Source organism: Schistocerca nitens, chromosome 3 (assembly GCF_023898315.1).
Source record: "Schistocerca nitens isolate TAMUIC-IGC-003100 chromosome 3, iqSchNite1.1, whole genome shotgun sequence".
NCBI lineage: Eukaryota > Metazoa > Arthropoda > Insecta > Orthoptera > Acrididae > Schistocerca > Schistocerca nitens.
In genome coordinates this window covers 572,417,824-572,441,217 of record NC_064616.1, presented here as the reverse complement: position 1 = coordinate 572,441,217, position 23,394 = coordinate 572,417,824, and the positions used below count along the sequence as shown (strand labels likewise).

Sequence of the window (23,394 nt, the reverse complement as noted above, 5' to 3'; positions counted from 1 at the left end):
GTATTTATTTTTGAATTTAGAATTTTCTTGTCAGTTGCATACATTTGTTAGTTTAGAAATAATATAGTCCTGCCTAATAACATTGCTGTTTGAAGCTGTAAGAAATATTTTGGAATCTTTAACACAATAGTGTGATATACAAATCAACAAAACTTATTGGGTATGCAATGCGCAGCTACTCCTTTTATACAGGGTGTCCAAGGACGAATGGTCAGAATTCAAGTATATGACAGCAACAATCATTCAATGCAGAAAAATCCAATAAACATGGGCTGTAAAATGCATACTTTAAGAGCTAGGAGCACTTCTTTGTCTTCGATACTGGGGTACAAATCTCCTCTACTGCAAGTTCTTTGCTTTACATATTTTGAGAGGCAGTAGTATGGACCAAAACAAGAAAACAATGTCCAGTCAGCATGGGCTCTGAAGTGCATACTTTAAGAGCTATGAGCACATGTTTGTCTTCATTATTGTGAAACACATATCTTCTACTGAACAAGTTCTTATAGCTCTCAAGATATGCATTTTAGAGTCCATGTTATTCTTGTTGTACTACCTCCTCACAAAATATAGAAAGCAAAGAGCTTGCAGTAGAAGAGACTTGTTTTACTGTATCGAAGATGAAGTGCTCTTAACTCTTGAAGTATGTTTTTTAGAGCCCACGTTTAGTAGGCTCTGCTGCTTTGAATGATCACTGCTGTTATATCCCTGAATCAGGACCAGTTTTCCTTGGATACCCTGTATAATCTTCTCAGTTTGTTTTGTATATCAACAGTGAGAATTAAAGAGAGAGGTAGGTAAAGCTTTACACTCTTTGTTCCTTCTTTCTCTGACAGCTTCTCTGTATTTTTCTCCACACTTACATCCATTCTTATCCAACCAATACACTTTCCTTTTCTTACCTGATCTGATCTTAATTGTTCTTTGTGACTTATCCTCTTCAATAATGTTTTAGAAATCTCTGGTGGTTTGTACCCTGCATTATGTTTTCATAGCTCTTATTATACTTTGTTTTCATATATAACTTGTATCTATGTGTTCTGGTATATCTGAGAATCTATCATTTGCAGTTGCTATTAACTTTGGTGGTGCTGCATGCATACTGACAGTCAGTCTATATGTGTCATCTATCTGTAGCCTCCTTCTTGCCACAGTCCAAAGGTTTTCCTTCTTTTGTTTGCTTTACTTACATGTTTTTATTTGCAAGTTCTTTTTCTCCAGACAGTTGCACACTTGCCTTTATTTACATATAGTATTATCAATGTGATTTATAAAATGAATATTAATTGTTGTGTGCTTTTAAGAATTATTATTAAAAATAATGTTTATTACTGTATTGTCACAGGCCTATGGCTAATTATGATATATAACAGATTCAAAAAATACTAAACAGTATTTATCTCTAACAGCTTATCTTATAGTGTAATATATCAGAGATTATTATACACATTTCATCAGTCAATCTATCCATCCTGATATTACCTTTTATGAACAGCAAATTTTTCACTCCAGGTAACTGATCTGCATTGCAGACAATCAGTAAACAAGCAGTTATATTTATTATTTGCATACATTTTACAGTATTGTGTGTGGTTTATGATGTCAGCTAATAATTCATATTTTTGCTTTACAGAATCAAAGTTCAGTGTACGAACAAAAACAATATCAGTAGACTTTAGTAAAGGAAAGGCAGTATTTGATATCATTGAATATGAACTCAAAGACATCCCTATTGGAATTTTGGGTAAGAGCCTAAAAAACAGATGTTTATTCCTGCAGAATGTGCTATTACTGTGTTTGCAGTTAATGAAGGGGCTATATTTTTCAGTTAAGAATACATGTCCCCCTGATTAGATTAGAGGTTAGATTAGATTAGATTAGTATTTGTTCCATAGATCATGAATAAGACAATTCGTAATGATGTGGAATGTGTCGGGTTAATAAAAGGTGTCTATACAAGATATTACATGGCACAAAATATTACATGACACTTAATTAATTAATTATTTTTTATTATTATTATTATTTTTTTTTTTTGGGTGTTGCGGAAATTACCCACTTACTATACCCAAAAATTCATCTAATGAGTAGAAGGAGTTGCCATTAAGAAATTATTTTAATTTCTTTTTAAATGCTATATGGCTATCTGTCAGACTTTTGATGCTATTAGGTAAGTGACCAAAGACTTCTGCGGCAGCATAATTTACCCCCTTCTGAGCCTAAGTTAGAGTAATCATGTACACTGCTATTACTTTTGAATTCGTTCAGACTGTTAATAACAAATTTCATAAGTGAATATATATATTGTGAGGATACAGTGAAGATCTCTAGCTCTTTAAATAAGTGTCTGCAGGATGATCTTGGATGAGCTCCAGCAATTATTCTGATTATACGCTTTTGTGCAATGAACACTCTTTTACTCAATGATGAGTTATCCTAGAATATGATGCCAAACAAAAGCAGAGAATGGAAATAGGTGTGGCAAGCTAATTTAATGAGATGTATATCGCCAAAATTTGCAATGACCCTAATAGTATAAGTAGCTGAACTCAAACGTTTCCGCAGATCTTCAGTGTGTTTTTTCCAGTTCAACCCCTCATCAATGCACACACTTAGAAATTTTGAATATTCTACCTTAGTTACCAATTTCTGATCGAAGTCTGTATTTATTAATGGTGTCATTCCATTTACTGTGTGGAGCTGTATATACTGTGTTCTGTCAAAGTTTAATGAGAGCCCATTTGCAGAGAACCACTTAATGATTTTCTGAAAACATCATTTACAATTTCACCAGTTAATTCTTGTCTGTTGGGTGTGACAGATATACTTGTATCATCAGCAAAAAGTACCAGCTTTGCATCTTTGTGAATATAGAATGGCAAGTCATTAATATATATTAGGAATAGCAGAGGACCCAAGACCAAACCTTGCGGCACCCCATTCTTGATTGTTCCTCAGTTTGAGAAATCACCAGTTTTTTGCATATTATGTGAACTGCTTATTTCAACTTTCTGCACTCTTCCAGTTAGGTATGATTTAAACCATTTGAGCACTGTCCCATTAAGACCATAGTACTTGAGCTTATCTAGAAGTATTCCATGATTTACACAATCATAAGCCTTTGAGAGATCACAAAAAATCCCAACAGGTGACTTCAGGTTACTCAGAGCATTTAATATTTCATTAGTGAAAGTATATATAGCATTTTCCATTGAAAAACCTTTCTCGAAACCAAACTGATATTTTGTTAAAACTTTATTTTTACAAAGGTGTGAAGCTACTCTACAATACATAACTTTTTCAAGAATTTTGGATAAGGCAGTCAGAAGAGAGATTGGGCGGTAGTTGTTGACATCAGACGTATCCCCTTTCTTATGCAGTGGTTTGACAATGGCATACTTCAGTCTAACTGGGAAAATACCCTGCTTCAGAGAGCTATTACATATATGGCTAAGAATCCCACTTATCTCTTGGGAACAAGCTTTTATTATCCTGCTGGAAATGCCATCAATTACATGTGAGCTTTTGTTCTTGAGAGAGTTTATTGTCTTCATAATTTCAGAAGGAGAGGTGGGTGGAATTTCAGTTGTATCAAATTGTGTGGGTAAGGCCTCTTCCATTAACTGCCTTGCTTCTTCTAATGAACATTTAGATCCTATTTTCTCTACGACATTTAAAAAATGATTATTCAAAATGTTTTTGACTTCCAGCTTGTTGTTTGTCAAGTTTCCATTCGCTTTGTTGCTAATGCCGTCATCCTGTACTCTTGGTTGCCCTGTCTCCCTTGTAATAATATTCCAAACTGTTTAGAGGTATTAATCTCAGACATGATCCACAGGCTTCTGCACTTCTTAATAACCTTTCTTAATGTAGCACAGTAGTTTTTATAATATTTGGCTGTTTCTGGGTCATTACTCTTTCTTGTTGTTACAAAATATTTTTATTCCTTTAGTAAGCCAACGTTTTTTGCATGGTTTCTTATAATTAGATTTGACTACTTTCTTGGGGAAACAGTTTTCAAATTCTCTTACAAGTGTATCATGAAATAAGTTATATTTTAAATTAGCATTGGATTCCTTGTACACCTCATCCCAGTCTAACCGCTGAAGATTTTCCCTGAAATTTCTAATTGTTGAGTCATTAATTAAACACACAACTTTGGAGGGTAGTTTTCAATAACTGAAGGGAGCTATGTCATATACTGTAACTAGCTGAGCACCATGATCAGAAAGGCCATTCTCAACAGGACAAGAATTTATGTTTCTAAACTTATCTTGGTCTACTATAAAAGTGTTATCTATCAATGTGCTGCTGTTCTTTACTACCTGAGTAGAAAAATTAATGACATATGTCAAATTGAAAGAACCGAGCAAGACTTCCATGTCATTCTTCCTATTACACTCTTTCAGTGAATCAACATTGAAGTCCCCACAAATAATAATTTGCTTTCCCCTATCTGAAAGATTGCACAACAAGGCATCCAAGTTTTCCAGGAATAAATGAAAGCTTCCTGAAGGGGACCTATATACTGTTACAATTATAAAAGAGCCCTCCTTCAGTTTCAATTGGCAGATACATGCTTCTATGTGTAGCTCAAGAAAAAACTTTTTTGTATCTAAGCTTTTTACACAGTGATAACTTTCTATATATACTGAGATCGTTTTAATGGAGCAGAAAGATAAAACTGGCAATGGGCATATAGAACAAATTACCTCAGAATTAGTCTGAAGTGTTTTACAAAACCATAAGAAACATAGCTCAAGCGGTTGAGATGGCTATGTCAAGGTAAACAAATGCCACATTAGCTCATCACACGTAAATGAGTTCACAGTTGGGATTGTTAAAAGTAATGAGTCATCAACTTTTACATTTGAGTAATACTAAGTGTTATGAAGGGGGAGAATCAAAGGATACATACAGACAGATACATGAAGACACTAGTGAAGGGAAGCAGCTATCAAAACAGCTTTCTCAAATCACATAACTAGCACAATGTGTGTACTCTAGTTTATCTGTGCCATTATAGTTTACCATTTTTTTACCTTTCTCAATGTAGCACAGTAGTTTTTATAATATTTGGCTGTTTCTGGGTCATTACTCTTTCTTGTTGTTACAAAAGATTTTTATTCCTTTAGTAAGCCAACATTTTTTGCATGGTTTCTTATAATTAGATTTAACTACTTTATTGGGGAAACAGTTTTCAAATTCTCTTATATATATATATATATATATATATATATATATATATATATATATATATATATATATATATGAAAACTTTAAATATGTCTGCTTGTTTCTGTATATGTGTGGATGGATATGTGTGTGTGTGCGAGTGTATACCTGTCCTTTTTTCCCCCTAAGGTAAGTCTTTCTGCTCCCGGGATTGGAATGACTCCTTACCCTCTCCCTTAAAACCCACATCCTTTCGTCTTTCCCTCTCCTTCCCTCTTTCCTGATGAGGCAACAGTTTGTTGCGAAAGCTTGAATTTTGTGTGTATGCTTGTGTTCGTTTGTGTGTCTGTCGACCTGCCAGCACTTTCATTTGGTAAGTCACATCATCTTTGTTTTTAGATATATTTTTCCTACGTGGAATGTTTCCCTCTATTATATATAGTAAACATTATCTTTTATGGGCAATTTTTGACAGTAACTGAAAAAAGCCTAAAGTAATTTTTCATTTCATTTTATTATCTTCCTGTATATCATTTACATGATGTAGGAATTGTCACATTTCCAAGTATGCTAACATGAGGGGAAGATGAAATGAATAAGTACACTCTGGTCAGTACTTTTTACCTAGTATGCCTGAAGTTTTAGAGAAAATTATGCATAAGAAACTAATTTAATTTGTAGAAAGAATAATATTCTGTTGAGGTCACAACATTAATGTAGAAGGTTAAATTAACACAGACTGCACTATTTGAATGTATCAACTGTGCAGTAGACCTAAATATGATTGACAATAAACAGTTAACAATAGGGATATATTTACATTTGTGTACTGCTTTCGACATAATTAACAACAAAATCTTCCTTACTAAGTAAGAACATTATCATAGAAGAGGATGTTCTAACAAGTGAATCAGTTTACTACTTACTATTCAAGAAGAATTGATGTTAGTGAAGTACACTGAACAAGGAAGCCACTGAAATACAATCATCTGCAGGCACAATCAAATACAGCATGCTCCATGGCATAGTTATGGGACCCCTTCTCTTCTGTACATCAACAGAATGTGCAAAAAAAATGAATACAGATAAGACTCTTATATGCTGATGATACATCAGTTTGGAATAGTGGTGAACTACAGCAATCATAAAACAAATTGGCAAGTGACCAAATCATGACCAATTGAACACAAATAACAGCAGGACATCAGTTGGAATTTTCAGTCACCCTAATACAAGAACGCACATAAATGTGTTATTTACATTAAAGAAAAATCAGCAAAAAGCAGCACAGAAATGTTTTAGCTGTATGGCTGCAAGATTACATAAAAAAGAAATATACTGGGCATTTTAACTGTAAGATAAGTAGAAGGTTTAAATCTAAGTAGCTCTGAAACCTAGTATTGTGGCTGATATTTTTATGAGTGCTTATCATGCTTATATTACGGCCCATCTATACTGTCCAGCATCAGTCAGTAAATTCAGAATCGAAGGACTGTTAGAATAATGAATAAAAGTAAAAGAAGGATTCATATAAACACTTCCTTCACACGATTTAATACACTTCCATTAATGCACACTTTCAATAGAGAAATTCTGATATTCTTTAAAATAAATCTAATAAAGAAAGATAAAAGTCACAAAAAAACCTATGTTCAAAAACATCATACCGAAGTCAGCCAAAAACCTTAACAGTACAAACGCTAATAATAAACTCTGGTAGAAGAGAATGCTTCATATGGGATGGAAACATTTTAACAAAGTACCTCAGACCATAAAAGCAGTCTGGGAAATAAGTCTCTTTAAATATACTAGATGTTTAATAATTGTATTATTTAAGTAATTTATTTTGTAAATCCAATACATAATTGTACTTTATTGACTTGGTTTGTATCTCTAATATAAAGTGCTATTGTATATAAAAATGATGATTATGTGTGTGTGTTTTTTTGTGTGTTGAGGTGCATAGGAAATTGAGAAGACAGGATGTCCAAGATGGTGAATTACTAGATTATAGATCATCCCACATGTAGGTAAAATCATGGTCTGGCTTGCATACTGATCTTGGAGATAAGCACTTAACGTCTACATCTACATCTACATTTATACTCCGCAAGCCACCCAACGGTGTGTGGCGGAGGGCACTTTACATGCCACTGTCATTACCTCCCTTTCCTGTTCCACTCAGGAATGGTTCACGGGAAGAACAATTGCCGGAAAGCCTCCGTGCACGCTCGAATCTCTCTAATTTTACATTCGTGATCTCCTTGTGAGGTATAAGTAGTGGGAAGCAATATATTCAATACCTCATCCAGAAACGCACCCTCTCGAAACCTGGACAGCAAGCTACACTGCGATGCAGAGTGCCTCTCTTGCAGAGTCTGCCACTTGAGTTTGCTAAACATCTCCGTAATGCTATCACACTTATCAAATAACCCTGTGACGAAACGCGCCGCTCTTCTTTGAATCTTCTCTATCTCCTCTGTCAACCCGACCTGGTATGGATCCCACACTGATGAGCAATACTCAAGTATAGGCCAAACGAGTGTTTTGTAAGCCACATCCTTTGTCGATATACTACATTTTCTAAGGACTCTCCCAATGTATCTCAATCTGGCACCCGCCTTACCAACAATTAATTTTATATGATCATTCCACTTCAAATCGTTCTGTATGCATACTCCAAGATATTTTACAGAAGTAACTGCTACCAGTGTTTGATCCGCTATCATATAATCATACAATAAAGGATCCTTCTTTCTATGTATCACCTGAAACACATATTGCTTGTTAGTCAGTTAGTTGCACATTTATAGATCACATTCAACATAAACATTATGATTAGAATGTATCAGTTGAGAAAAATAAAGTAGAGACAAAAAATTGGCTACATGCTGGGCATTTACAGATTTGTGATAGACTTATTATTTCTATTCAAGAATTTATTTATGGTGTAGAAAAAGTTGTTAAGGAGAAACAACTTTAATCTACATATGGAAACACTTTTGTCATCTGTTGGACATTTTATTTACTTGGGCAGATTTTCAAAGTGTTTCATGGTTCAGTATTGCATTTCTTTTTGTGCCAAACTTTAATTCACTAAAGGGAAGTTCAGATTATTTTACCCTCTGATATTGTGTTGGTTAATATCTCTGTTGCTCTCAAACTGAAATGGATTGGTGACATCACATTTCATGAGTGAAGAAATGTTCTATAAGGCTGTGGTTGATATTCCTGTATGCTTAAGCAGATGCTGACAGGATGTACAAGTGTGATCACCACATATCATTCTAATTACTTTCTTGATGAGGGGTGACATGATCACCTTGAAGACTGCAGCAATATAATGACTCAGAATTCATAGAAACTAAAACAGCCTTTGGTCACAATTTTTTTATTCAGTTACTGGTTTTGATAATTATGATCATCATCAAATTGATCTAAAAAAGAAAGTAAATGCATACTTATGATTAAAAGTGTTACGAAAAGTTACGACAGCATAAGTAGTTGTGTTGATTTACATCAGCCAAGAAGCATCTGATAAATAAAGTAACTGTCTCCTTTATCTTAAGAAAAGGAACGAATAAAATTTTTAGCCATGTTTGGCATCATCATGGGATATAAAAATATGATAATACTGAGACAAACACTCATGGCCAGTGATGTAGGGCCACTGTTAGCAAACTGTGCTTGCAGCTGCAATACAAACAACTGATGGTGCTTGGCTGCAGTGACACCTAGTTGATGCTCGGTGCATAGACTGGAGGAGGCACCACCAGTAATGTCAGTGAGTCATTGCCCATAGTTATTTCTGTGGCTGGACAAAGAAGGATAAAACATGACGGTAGATGCTCAAATCTTCATCGGCTGGAGGGTCCGCCAGAGGTGAGAAAGGAGATGGCTGCTGACCAGGATGGTGGAGGCAAAGTTGCTTTTGATGGTACTGAAGAAGTCTGTGGGCAGGGCCCACAGTATATGCAGCAGACCTGTGGCGGTCGGAGATTGTCCTACAGATCCAGGGACTGATGGGCTCACACCTGGGTGCCTACCAAAAAGGGAAAGGCCTCGGTGATGACGTCTGGTGGTGGATGCAGCATATCCAAGTGGGTGTGGTAAGAGTGAACATGAAGGTGGTCCGCTAGCCTGTGGCCCTTGATTGAGATGGTCTTCTGAGTTGCTAGAAAACTGCAGAGGGCATTAGGTATGGTGCTGGATATCAATTCCTCATGGCACTGAGTTTTGAAGGTATGTATAAAGCATTCTGCATTACTTTTGAAGCACAGGTGGAAAGACGCAGTGCAAAGGTGTTGAATCCCATTATGGGCATAAAACAGTTCAAAGTCATAGCAGGTAAACATTGTCTCATTATCAGAAACCAATGTGGGTAGGGTGCCTTCAAGATAAATACCTATTTCAAATCATTGATGGTAGTAGCAATAGTGACCATTGAAATCAATCATAACCAACCACATAGGTCTCAAAAATGGGCCAGCAACATCAGAGTGGATATGCTCACACGGTCTGGCAGTATTGGGCCAGGGAGAGAACCACTGGGGAGGTGCAGCTTGATAGAGCTGACAGGCAGAACATGAGCAGATGAGATCTGTGATGTTGAAGTCATTATTTGGTGAGAAGACATGTTGTCAAGCCAAATTTTAAATCTGGGACCTGCTCCAGTATCTATTGTGAAGGAAGTGCAGCACTCATGACTGAAGAGATGAAGACATTATGATGCAACAGTAGTCCTCATACAAGCCACACAGCAGAACCCACTGGTTTAGGTGCAGTTGATGCTGCCATGGGCAGAAGGGGTAAAATTAGGACCTGAAAGGTGTGTCCAGCACATTGTGATGGCAAGCATGTTAGGGAAAGGTTGAAATGGCTGAACCCAGATCAAGCTGGAAACATGCCAGTACATCTTGGTTGGAGGCTGGGTCGAATCTCATGGGGATCTGGGGCAGTGTGTCCACATTTAAATGTAACATCGCTGATCAAGAGTGGATTGAATAATGAAAACTACAAAAATAAAGAAACCAGTGCTGGAAGCAATGGGCGATCCTGTATGGTAAAACAATGTTTAGGGCCAAAAATCGTGAGTTATGGGTGATGATCAGTGACAAGATGAAATTCCTGTCTTTAAAGTAATATTTTAAATTTATGAATTGGTTAAATAATAGTGAGGACCTCCCACTCTATTTGAGAACTGAGAGACAGATAAGGTCTTAGAAGCATATGCTATAGGGTGTTGCAATCAGGGTATTTATGTGATAGGACTGTGCTGATATCATGTGGATGTGTCAGTTGCTACCATAAGAGGCAAATCAGGGGTGTATGTTGCAAAACATGATGTCTACTTAAGATAATCTTTTAAAACCTGGAAAGCTTGTCTACAACTCAGCAACCATTTGAAATGTGCAACTCGGCACTGCATCTAGCACAATGGGGAGAAGAGTTCTGCTATGATTTCAATGAGTCAGCCATAATAGTTGCTCTTACACAGAAACACTTTTAAATCTTTGACATTAATGGTGGGCTGCAGTTTATCGATTGCTGCAACAAAATTCTTCATTGTTTCCAGTCCATTTGCTGAGAGTTTACATCATTAACTTGTTAAGAAATGTTGCACAAAAGAACACTTGCACATGATGCATTTAAGCCCTCTTGATGCCAGTCTCTAGGACAAACATTGTGAAGGTGATCCTCTGGAGTTGCATCTATGATTAATAGATCATCAAGATGTGCAGCACAATTCTGAATGCCCTGCATTAGCTGATCCATAAAACATTGAAAGATGGAATGAACTGAAGACTTCTGAAAGGTAACTGATTGTAATGATAAAGGCCATATGCAATGTTTAGCACTAGGTAAGTTTGTGATGCTGCATCAAAGGGTATTTGAAAATATTACCCTGCATGGTCAGTTTCATAGAATAAAGTGGCATGAATTAATTCTGCAAAGAGCTCATCCAGGATCTGTAGAGGATACGTTTCCACTTCAGCTTGGGCATTGATTGTTACTTTGGAATCACCACAAAGTCTCAAGGTGCCACTGGATTTGCATACTGTTCCCAGAGGAGTAGCCCATTGAGCATGGGAAAAAGACATTAACACATCTTCGTGTGTGAGCCTATACAGCTCTCTTTTGAGGCCATCCTTAAGAGCCAAGGCTTTGAAGGAAAAAAAAAGGTCTGCCATTGCTTTTAGAGTGGTGTGAACTTAAAATCAGTTGCCTTCGCTAGTCCATATGAGAAAATTTCAGAATAATCATCACAGAGAGGCTTCAGTACAGCAAAAGCCACTTTGGATTATATGGTGTGCACTGTTTCATGAACTGTAAATCCAAAATAGTGGAAAGAGTCTGTTTCAAAAACATTATCTATTTTGGTGTTAGCTATCACCAGAAAATTTACTGGATCCAATGACTAGGTTATAAATAAGTAATCCTGGAAACTTTCCAAGCAAATGCACATGACAATGTCCAAAGAGTGAAAGATTTCTCTCACCGGCCTACAATGGTGGTGACAAAAAACTTAAGTAAGTTGATATGTTTAACAATCACACAGAAGCGTCAATATCAAAGAGTTAACTCACAGTGCTTTTGTCAATGAATGTATCTGTGTTCTGGGCTACATTATGATAAATCAGTACTTCTGTACATAACTCACACACTTGGTTCACTTTCGTAGGTTGGGACATACAGGAGAAGTATCAATAGTTTTTTTAAAAAATCAAAAAGAAAACCTTTCAAGTATTATTATTTTATGGAAGAAACTTGTGACTTTTGCTACATTGGGGCATTAAAAAACTTAGTAGCGACAGATGGAAATTTGTGCCACACTGGGTTCTAACCTGAATTCCCGCTTTATGTGAGCATTGATCTTAACTGCTTCGGCTATCCAAGCATGTCTCTAGTCTGACTCGAATCTCTATATGCTGCACACTGCAGATTAGTATCCCCTGTTCATCATTCCTTTTTGCTCACAGCCCTACTGTATTCCTGCAAGGGGCTGGACATTATTCTGCATCTGCACTGAAAGATTGATATGCTGTCAGGAGCATATATTATACAGGTGTGGTGTCTGTTCCTTTGGACATGCCTGTCCAAAAGAACAGGCATTGTACCTTTATAAAATATTAAATGGTTCATTTATTTTATCTGACATGTGAAAATAAAAGTAGCTCACTTGTGTGAATGTTCTATCAGAGTGATGTCTGTGTTGACATGTACCCAGAAACATGTATCGTACATAAACATTGGATATTCTATTGTCATACAGACTTCACAGATTTTTGTAAAGCTTATCATAAAGATGCTCACATTCATACGTGGTACCTATTTGTAGTAATGGATATAAAATTAAACTGAACATGTCTACACTTCAGTTATTCCAAGGCTGGCAGCAGTGAGAAAGGACATGACGTCTAACACATTCTTCCAACATCTGCCTACCAAACATAACTAGGGCAGCTAGACTCACTAAAAGTCTTACAGAATGTATATTTAATGGGTATAGGTCCCAAAACAATATGTTTGTTTTCTTGGCTGGTTAACATCATAAAAATATTTAAACCATACAAGGTGTTCAGAAATTCCTGCTAACAATTTCTGGGACTCTTAGAGGGCAGTGAGTACATACACTCCTGGAAATTGAAATAAGAACACCGTGAATTCATTGTCCCAGGAAGGGGAAACTTTATTGACACATTCCTGGGGTCAGATACATCACATGATCACACTGACAGAACCACAGGCACATAGACACAGGCAACAGAGCATGCACAATGTCGGCTCTAGTACAGTGTATATCCACCTTTCGCAGCAATGCAGGCTGCTATTCTCCCATGGAGACGATCTTAGAGATGCTGGATGAAGTCCTGTGGAACGGCTTGCCATGCCATTTCCACCTGGCGCCTTAGTTGGACCAGCGTTCGTGCTGGACGTGCAGACCGCGTGAGACGACGCTTCATCCAGTCCCAAACATGCTCAATGGGGGACAGATCCGGAGATCTTGCTGGCCAGGGTAGTTGACTTACACCTTCTAGAGCACGTTGGGTGGCACGGGATACATGCAGACGTGCATTGTCCTGTTGGAACAGCAAGTTCCCTTGCCGGTCTAGGAATGGTAGAACGATGGGTTCGATGACGGTTTGGATGTGCCGTGCACTATTCAGTGTCCCCTCGACGATCACCAGTGGTGTACGGCCAGTGTAGGAGATCGCTCCCCACACCATGATGCCGGGTGTTGGCCCTGTGTGCCTCGGTCGTACGCAGTCCTGATTGTGGCGCTCACCTGCACGGCGCCAAACACGCATACGACCATCATTGGCACCAAGGCAGAAGCGACTCTCATCGCTGAAGACGACACGTCTCCATTCGTCCCTCCATTCACGCCTGTCGCGACACCACTGGAGGCGGGCTGCACGATGTTGGGGCGTGAGCGGAAGACGGCCTAACGGTGTGCAGGACCGTAACCCAGCTTCATGGAGACGGTTGCGAATGGTCCTCGCCGATACCCCAGGAGCAACAGTGTCCCTAATTTACTGGGAAGTGGCGGTGCGGTCCCCTATGGCACTGCGTAGGATCCTACGGTCTTGGCGTGCATCCGTGCGTCGCTGCGGTCCGGTCCCAGGTCGACGCGCACGTGCACCTTCCGCCAACCACTGGCGACAACATCGATGTACTGTGGAGACCTCACGCCCCACGTGTTGAGCAATTCGGCGGTACGTCCACCCGGCCTCCCGCATGCCCACTATACGCCCTCACTCAAAGTCCGTCAACTGCACATACGGTTCACGTCCACGCTGTCGCGGCATGCTACCAGTGTTAAAGACTGCGATGGAGCTCCATATGCCACGGCAAACTGGCTGACACTGACGGCGGCGGTGCACAAATGCTGCGCAGCTAGCGCCATTCGACGGCCAACACCGCGGTTCCTGGTGTGTCCGCTGTGCCGTGCGTGTGATCATTGCTTGTACAGCCCTCTCGCAGTGTCCGGAGCAAGTATGGTGGGTCTGACACACCGGTGTCAATGTGTTCTTTTTTCCATTTCCAGGAGTGTAATTTTGGATAAGAACTCATTACCAGAAACATATCACTTCTGTTCTATTACAGTTTCAGTTCAGATGTTTAAGTCATCCACTTCTTCTTGAGAAATTGAATTAGACCTGATGCAGTACAATTATTAGGTAACAGTTTCAAAGGAGATATAACAAAACATCCATTTATCACTTAAGCACATTTGTTTTTATTAACACTTAAACATTACATGTTTATGTTATTCCAAAACAAAAGAACCCAGCATACTGTATATACAGAAGAGCACTGATACATTACAAAGCAGCTTCATGTGGCAACCACCAACATTGTTTCAGACTTTGTACCTGTGAATCATATTCTGGTACACCTCCCCATCCCACCTAGTGTCTCTTCAATTTCTAGTGCAGCAGCCAGAACTTATGCCTGCAGATCTTCCCCTATTTCAAGAGGAGTCTTGTAAATTAAACTTTGCACCTGACCGTACATCAGGTGACCAGCTGACGTATACACATTGTCCTGTCTACCCTATTGTATAACAGAGCAAGCAACACTGAGACTTTTCTCTTTCCCTCAGCAGAAGTGGACATATTACACATTGAATTGAAACTGTCAAAGATCTGAAATGGGTTGTTTCATGACATGGGTTTTTGTTCAAAATATTATGTACTCAGTCCCCTCTACAAGTCCTCGAAGTTGTAACGAGAATTTCCAAACACCCAGTATGTTCTTTTGTGTGAGAAAAGAACATAAATGCTACCTTCCTTAAATAAAATTTGTTTCATCGGTAATGTATGTGGTAGACTTTGATTTATTGGTAGAATACTTAGGAAATGGAGTCAGTCTGCAAAGGAGATTGCTTAAAAATCACTCAAGCAACCCATTCTAGAATGCTACCCAAGTTTGTGGGATCCATACCAATAGTGGATATTGAACATATACAGAGAAGGGCAGCACGAACAGTCACAGGTTCGTTTGACCTATGGGAGAGTCACAGAGATGCCAAAGAAACTGAACTAGCAGGCTGTTGCCCAAGATAGATGTAAACTATCCCAAGAAATCCTACTTACAGAATTTCAGGAACTGATTTTAAATGATGACTCTAGGAATATATTAAAAACCCCTAAGTATTACTCTCACAGAGATTGTGAGGACAAGATTAGATTAATTACAGCATGCACAGAGGCATTTAAACAGTCTTCCCATGCTCTGTATGTGAATGTAACAGAAAGAAACCCCAATAACTGGTAAAAAGGGATGTACCCTCTGCCATCCACTTCACATAGGTTTGCAGTGTACAGACATAGATGTAGATGTAGTTTTTTATGAGGTCATTTGGGCCACTGAGCAGGTTGGAGTGCTGCCAGAGGTGGCATAAATCCCACATAATCAGTACCAGAGAGTTGACTGCCACAGTGCCTTCTTCCATTACAAACACTGGTCAGCATGGACAGTTTCATGGGCTTGAGCTAATCTCATAACTTCCATCAGAGGGGGATCTGATTTCCTGATGTGGTTCATCACTTCCAAGTTGGGCATAAGCCAACACTATAACATTCCTAATTAGAGAGTCTGTGTAGTTATGCACACATGAACATTTAAAATTTCAATTCTCCATAATACCTGTAAGTCAGAAGCCCAATCTGCTTATGACTGATTGCAGATCTTTCTTAGTGAAAAAATACTAACATGGTTGCAATAATATGTGTCTTCATTGAAAATGTTTGTATAGCAAAGAAAACAATATAGTCAACTCAAATTCTGCTGTAATAATTAACGACTGGTTCAGGTTACTTATCTTGACAAGAACATGGCCTTTTGTCTTTCTGAATTGAAAATTTGACCTGCTGAAAAGTATAATTGAAGTTGTTCTCTGTAAGTATCTCACTCTTCACACTGTTTGTTGGCTGTTGGAAAGACCATACACACAGGTGGTGAGGGTAACATTCCTGCTACACTTCTTAATGTTTGTACTGACCGTAACATAGCTGTCATTAGCTTCTGATAACTATGCATGGTTTGTGGTTTGTATTAGGAGTTGCTGTAATTTTCCATGATTCAAAAACTGCACTCTCACGTAATTATGAAATTGTTTACTGTCCAGTTTGTATGCTTCACAGGTCCAAAGTCATCAACATAGGTGATCTACTCATAAAAACCATACAGTTATCCACAACAAGAGCTATATAAGGGTGAACATTAATAAAACTGATAAACTGCAAGGACAGATTCTTGACTGGAAATGGGAGAAATATGTGTTCAGAAATGGACATTGTGCATGCAATGACAACAAATCATTCTGGAACACAGTACAGAGCTGCATTACATCCACATCACAACAGATATTCGAAGTGGTCTCCATGGTATGCCTCACTCTTTCACACATTCCAACCTCTCTCTGAAGAGCATCACATGCAATGTGAACATGCTGTTGAAGGGTCTGCACATAAGGAACTGGTTCAGCATACACAACACCTTCCAGATGTCCACAGATGTAGAAGTTCAGGGGGTTTAAGTCTGGTGATCTAGTAGGCCATGCTACAGGGCCTCCACATCCTATCCATTATCCAGAGAAGATGTTGTTGAGGTGCTGGCAAACTGTAATGCAGAAGTGGGGTGGTGCTCCATCATGCAGAAACCATATAAGCTGTTGTATTGCCAAAGGCGCATTCTCAAGCATCCCAGACATAGTATTCTACAGGAGGTCCAAGGACATTCCTCCGCTGAGGTGTTGTGGAATAATAACTGGTGCAAGTGTGTGGTCACCAGGAATCCATACCCACACAATGATGCTGAATCAGTGCTGATGAGATGCCTCAATCATTTCTCAATGATTGTCTGTCGCCCACAGATGACAATTATGCAGATTGATTATGCCAGTTCTGGTAAAGTTTGCTTCATTGATAAAGAGGACTGATGACAGAAATTCCATAATTGTGATAGTCTGGTTCTTAAACCATTGACAAAATCCTTCATGTAGAGGGAAATCCACTGCTGATAATCTTTTCACTCACTATTGCAAGTGATAGAGATAGTAGCAATTGTCATGCAGGATACACATAACCATTCTTTGGCTTACACCATGTTGGTGGGCTCTTACCTGGAGCTTCTACTGGGGTTCGTCTCAATATCCTGTAGAACCTGATCCTCCAAATATGGTGTACACACAGTCTTCCACCACCCTGCATATTCGTCTCTCTGAAAGGACCCATAAACACACAAATTCCAAAAAAAGACTTTAAATGTTGTGTAATATTGTGGTGTCTGTGAGGGTACTTGCTTTGATATAGCCCTGCTGTCTCTCAACCATTTTCATCTGCTTGGCTGTACCAAAACACCATCTCAGCTTGTTTCTGACATGGATACTGGACCATTCTGCTCCTTACAGTAGCTGTGTCCATCATACAGCCTGCAACACACAAGAAACATATGGCATGCGGTCAGAGGAACTTTCATTCATCAGTGCCATCTACTGTGACAATGATGCTTTTCCAGACACATGTTCATAGGGTTTTTTTTCCTCCATTACCAGTCAGGAATCCATCCCTACAGTTTGTTGCTTTTGTTAATGTTCACCTTGTATACTACATGATACTAGGAACAGTTTAAGCTATCGTAAGTCCATACTACCAAGCAAAGTCCAATCCAAGTCATATCGAAGTTCTGTATACTACAACTAGAGTCTATGGGAATCTCACCATAGCCAATATGATTACACTCATGGTACACACTCCAGTGCTCACTTCATAAATGCTTACATTGGCCCTGGGATGGCTTATGTGGTGGAGTCTGGCATGGTGTTATGAGAGGGCCTGGCTGAGGATCAGTATCATCTGAATAGTGGGGAATAGCAACAGTAATGTTACGTCAGCTATTCAATATCCGTGGTAATGTTGGTTGGTACCACTAAAACCTGTTAAAATATAACTTGACTCACATCCCTGAAGGCTGTGCTTCATTAAGAGATTTATGGAGCATGATGCATGTAGGAATGAATGAATGAATTCTTGATTTATGGTTGTTTTACTGTGTGAAAGTCTATATAAGAGATGCTCATTTCTGTTTTACAAAACAAAAGAAATTTCAACTGAGCTGTGTTTTTCATTCCAGTAAACAATGTAGGTCGCATGTACACATATCCAATGTATCTAACAGAAGTGCCTGAACAAGAATTATGGGACATTGTCAATATTAATATTGGCGCTACAACGTTGATGACTAGATTGGTGCTTCCACAAATGCAGCAGAGGAGAAGGGGAGCCATCATTAATGTTTCATCAGGATCAGAGCTTCAACCACTCCCTCTCATGACTGTATATGCTGCCTCAAAGGTGATGTGTATGAATATCTACATTGACTTCGATAGTAAGATATTTCAGAGTTCTGTTAATTTTATTCTGTATCTTTACCTGGATCCAAAATGAACTATAAAGAAACAGCAGTTATGTATAGCTTAGGATTTCTGTCATACCATGCTTGATAAATTGTCTTAGTTCTAAATTCTAAATCAACTGCTTACAGAATTCATATGATTCCTGCATAAGCAGGAAGTTTTCTTTTTAAAAATATAAAGTCCATGCTATGTAAGTATCTTCTTTTAATTTTCATGATGGTGTACTGTGAAGTCTGTGAATAAGGTTCAATCTAGAAAGGGAAGTATGAGAGTGTCTCTCCCTTTATGTTAATGTTCATACATTGAAAGTTTTCACATTCTGTCTAAGATTTCTTCAACATCTGTTACATAGTTTTCAATTTTATGAGTTACAACCTATATCTGAATGTTCTTTCCATTTCTGTCTAATACAATGTATGTACTGATTTTAAAGCTATTTGGTGTTTGATCTTTTGTTGCATTTCTTATAGTCCAAGTCTACCCCATCTGTGGTTGTTTAACACATCTTCCAACTTCAATAACCTTTCTTTGGAATCCAAAAGTTCTGCAAATTAAAAAATTAGTAGAAGCAGTTGAATTTCTAAGATTGGTGTTATTGCTCATTTGGCCTAACTTTGTGTTGCATTGTGAGGGCACAAAAAAGTAGGTCCGCATGCTTCATCGCTTGAAGCCATTGCTAGTGTTTCCTTAGTCTTGCATTCCACCTTTGCTGAAATACCAGTCTCCAAAAACCTAGCACATCCAGGCTATTGACAAACAGAGCTAAGGTTTTGTAAATGACACCATGGCTGCCATTTTCTAAGAAATTATTTGTTTGTAGAAACCCAGTATTGCAGCCGGCTGGTGTGGCCGAGCGGTTCTAGGCATTTCAGTCTGGAACCGTGCTGCTGCTACAGTCTCAGGTGTGAATCCTGCCTTGGGCATGGATGTGTGTGATGTCATTAGGTTATTTAGGTTTAGGTAGTTCTAACTCTAGGGGCTGATGACCTGAGATGTTAAGTCCCATAGTGTTTAGAGCCATTTGAAACATTTGAACCAGTATCACAATCTCAGCTGTGTGGCCATTAAAACAGAGAGTATACATGGTCTGACACTCACATCATGCAATGCACATATGTGAAATGAAATGCTGAAAACAATAATATATTACTTATACTGTGTTTTACCATTACTTATATTGTGCTTTGCCACTTGCCAAAACCTAATAATCATCTGACATACTGAGTGTCTCTCCTAAGAGCCATTAGGGACATATTCTCTGATGTTTCAACAGATATCCGAAGTTCTGTATTTGCAATGAGTAGTTGGAGTCACCCCAAGCAAATACTGCTCATCATGTATTTCATGCATTGCCCACTGTCAATGGAAAGCTTTGGTTTGTTTCCTGCTGCAAGGAAACTGATTTTTTAAAGTGGTCCCAAATTATTGTAGTGTGATATTTGTTTTATCGACATCCATTAACAGAGACAGTAAAACACTAAATCAGCACCTCAGCAGTGATGTCACTGTCCTGGCCTGTGCTGAATACTATCACTATGCAGCAGTGCTGCTCAGTCACTGCTGGAGTACTGATTATTCTTCATGTTTTACTGTCCGTATTAATACATACCAATATAACAAATATCACACTGGACTAATCTGAGACTGCTCTGTCAAAGAGGCATGTAAAATTCTATTTTAAATGGAAAACAAATCAACACTTGTCATTGACACTGGGCATCACATGGAAGATGTGATGAGCAATATTTGTTTGGGCTGACACCAGCTACCAAAGGCAGAAATTAAATTCCAGATATCTGCTGAAACATCAGAGGAATGTGCTTGATGACTCTTAAGAGGGACACCCTGTTTATGCATGTCATTGCACATCCATAAACAGGGTCTTAAACTGTGTGAATGCATCACACTGAACTAGAATGAAGCTTATATATCATGAAAATGGTGTAAATTGTACATAATTTCACTCTTGTTAACATGTTTTCCATGAATCACAACAAATAGCAGTAAAACACATTCACAGGACATTTTTTTTTTCTGTCATCAGAGATGAACTTTGCACAAACATTTAATATCACAATATCAGTTCTAAATTAGTTTACAGAAATTTGGTGTTCTATATTGTAATATGTTCATATGATTTAAGGAATGGAATAAAAAATTTATTTACCAGGGAGAAGAGTAATAGAATGTAGAATGTAAGTTATCATCTCTGAAAGTTAGAGTGGCTTGGAAGCTCATAACTTCTATCACACGTGCCTGTAAGAATTGTATATGCTGCTTTACCAGTTCATACATTGTACCAGATGCACAGTCACACAGATTACACCCCAAAACACTGCTCATAAACAGACTGAACGAATAAAACACTACAAAGTATAAGTAAAACCAAACAAATTAATGTATACATATATGTTGAGGTATTTCCTACGTCTTACAGAACATTAGTTATACAATAATTTAATATTGTGAAGTATATTATAATGCTGTAAGGTAATAATACTGATGTATTTGTGCAACTCTGTGGTTTTCAATATGTTTGGCAAGAACAGGCAATTGAAACTAATTGGTTAAACTAATTATCCAATATCAATGGTGATTTACTAAAATATGTTACATATATTTATTTACAGGCATTCTCACTGTAAAATGCATATGGGAGTGCACATGAGTTTTATTTTAAGGGATATTCCCATGTTCAAACTGCATAAATAACAAGTATTCAGTGTTTGACATGAGACCGATATATGATAAAAAGTAAATCAGATAATGTGTTAGAGAGAGGGGGATGGGGGAGGGTGTAATCACTTGAGTGCAACCTTATGTTTGTTATCTTTTATTGTTAGCACATACTAGTGACTGAAAATTGTACAAAAATCTTGTATTTCTTAACTCAGTATGGTTGTTTGGTAGTCATCTGCATGATTTTTAAGGTAATTGTATACAATCATTTCATCAGGTAGGTTCATAGACCTACTTTTAAGCATTGTATGAAGAATTTTTAGGGCTGACTCTATTTTATTAACTTTATATTTGTTATTACTTAAATGTTTTCTAAAGTGGTGGTACCAGTCTCAGGGTGACTTTTGTGTGAACAGGGTAGGCATCCAGTGATAGATTTACAGAATACATCATGCACACAGAGAGCAGTACCTCCACCTTTAGTAAAAATTTAAGTGATAACAAGCACAGAGTTAGTAATATAGGTTCAGCTCTATAAATTATTGATACATTGCCTAACAGCAGAATTATGAATACACTTAAGGAAATGGAGATAAAAAACTGTCTCAAAATCAGTCAGGTGATTTACTGAACAATCAGACAGAGTTAAGAAATAGGAGATTTTAGGAAACTTCCAGTAAGTATGATGCACTAATAGCACAAAAACTAGGGATTACCCATCTTCTCTCCCTCTCTTTCTAACCCATTAGCTGAATTATCTTTATATAATATATCTATACCATGTAAAATATTGTGCTGTTGTTATTTATATAGTGTGAGCATATTTATATGCCTTACAATAAAACTCATGTGCACTCTCATATTTATTTTATTCTTAAAATGCCTGTATGTTACGATGAATAATGTATTTTAATAAATCACCATGAATGTATGAGCAGAGCTGTTGGGTGTGGTCTTTCACAGACCAGTGTGCTTGTTTGGTTCAGGTGTTACACTGTACATGGGGGTAAAGTAGTATATATAAATATTACTGGCTGTGTGCTGGTAGTTATGAGCATCCAAACTACTTTAAGTTTTTCAAAACTGATAACTTACATTATATTACAACTCAACTTGACAAATAATTTTTCTGTTACATTCCCTTAATCATGTGTTTGTATTATAACATAGAAATTTTTGTCAACCAATGTAGAACTGATATTAAGTTATTCTGATACGAAATGTTTACTCTGCAATGTATGATCTCTGTTGACAGCATAAAATATCACATGTGAATGTGTTTTATTGATAACTCCCTGAGTGTACATGAGTAGTGATTCGACATGATTCATGCAAAACATGATAAAAACAGTAAAAGTAGGTACAATTTATGCCTTCTCACATAAAGCCTCGCTCTCGTTCCATGTAAGTGCTTTCTGGCAATTAAAGACCCAGTTTGTGGATGTGATAATGACATACATACACTAGGTGACAAAAAGCATGGTATACTAATATGTGCATATACAGGGTGTTTCAAAAATGACCGGTATATTTGAAACGGCAATAAAAACTAAACGAGCAGCGATAGAAATACACCGTTTGTTGCAATATGCTTGGGACAACAGTACATTTTCAGGCAGACAAACTTTCGAAATTACAGTAGTTACAATTTTCAACAACAGATGGCGCTGCGGTCTGGGAAACTCTATAGTACGATATTTTCCACATATCCACCATGCGTAGCAATAATATGGCGTAGTCTCTGAATGAAATTACCTGAAACCTTTGACAACGTGTCTGGTGGAATGGCTTCACATGCAGATGAGATGTACTGCTTCAGCTGTTCAATTGTTTCTGGATTCTGGCGGTACACCTGGTCTTTCAAGTGTCCCCACAGAAAGAAGTCACAGGGGTTCATGTCTGGCGAATAGGGAGGCCAATCCACGCTGCCTCCTGTATGTTTCGGATAGCCCAAAGCAATCACACGATCACCGAAATATTCATTCAGGAAATTAAAGACGTCGGCCGTGCGATGTGGCCGGGCACCATCTTGCATAAACCACGAGGTGTTCGCAGTGTCGTCTAAGGCAGTTTGTACCGCCACAAATTCATGAAGAATGTCCAGATAGCGTGATGCA

At 38.0% G+C, this 23,394-nt stretch overlaps 1 protein-coding gene across 1 annotated transcript in view; it reads left to right on the top strand.

Annotated features, from left to right (window-relative positions):
* The window catches only part of LOC126249345 (inactive hydroxysteroid dehydrogenase-like protein 1), a 158,606-nt gene that overhangs the window by 117,141 nt on the left and 18,071 nt on the right, over positions 1 to 23,394 (top strand). Inside the window, exons 3-4 of the mRNA XM_049950999.1 lie at positions 1,634 to 1,744; positions 18,316 to 18,536. Of these exons, the coding sequence (XP_049806956.1) occupies positions 1,634 to 1,744; positions 18,316 to 18,536 (332 nt within the window). The remainder of the gene's footprint in view (positions 1 to 1,633; positions 1,745 to 18,315; positions 18,537 to 23,394) is intronic.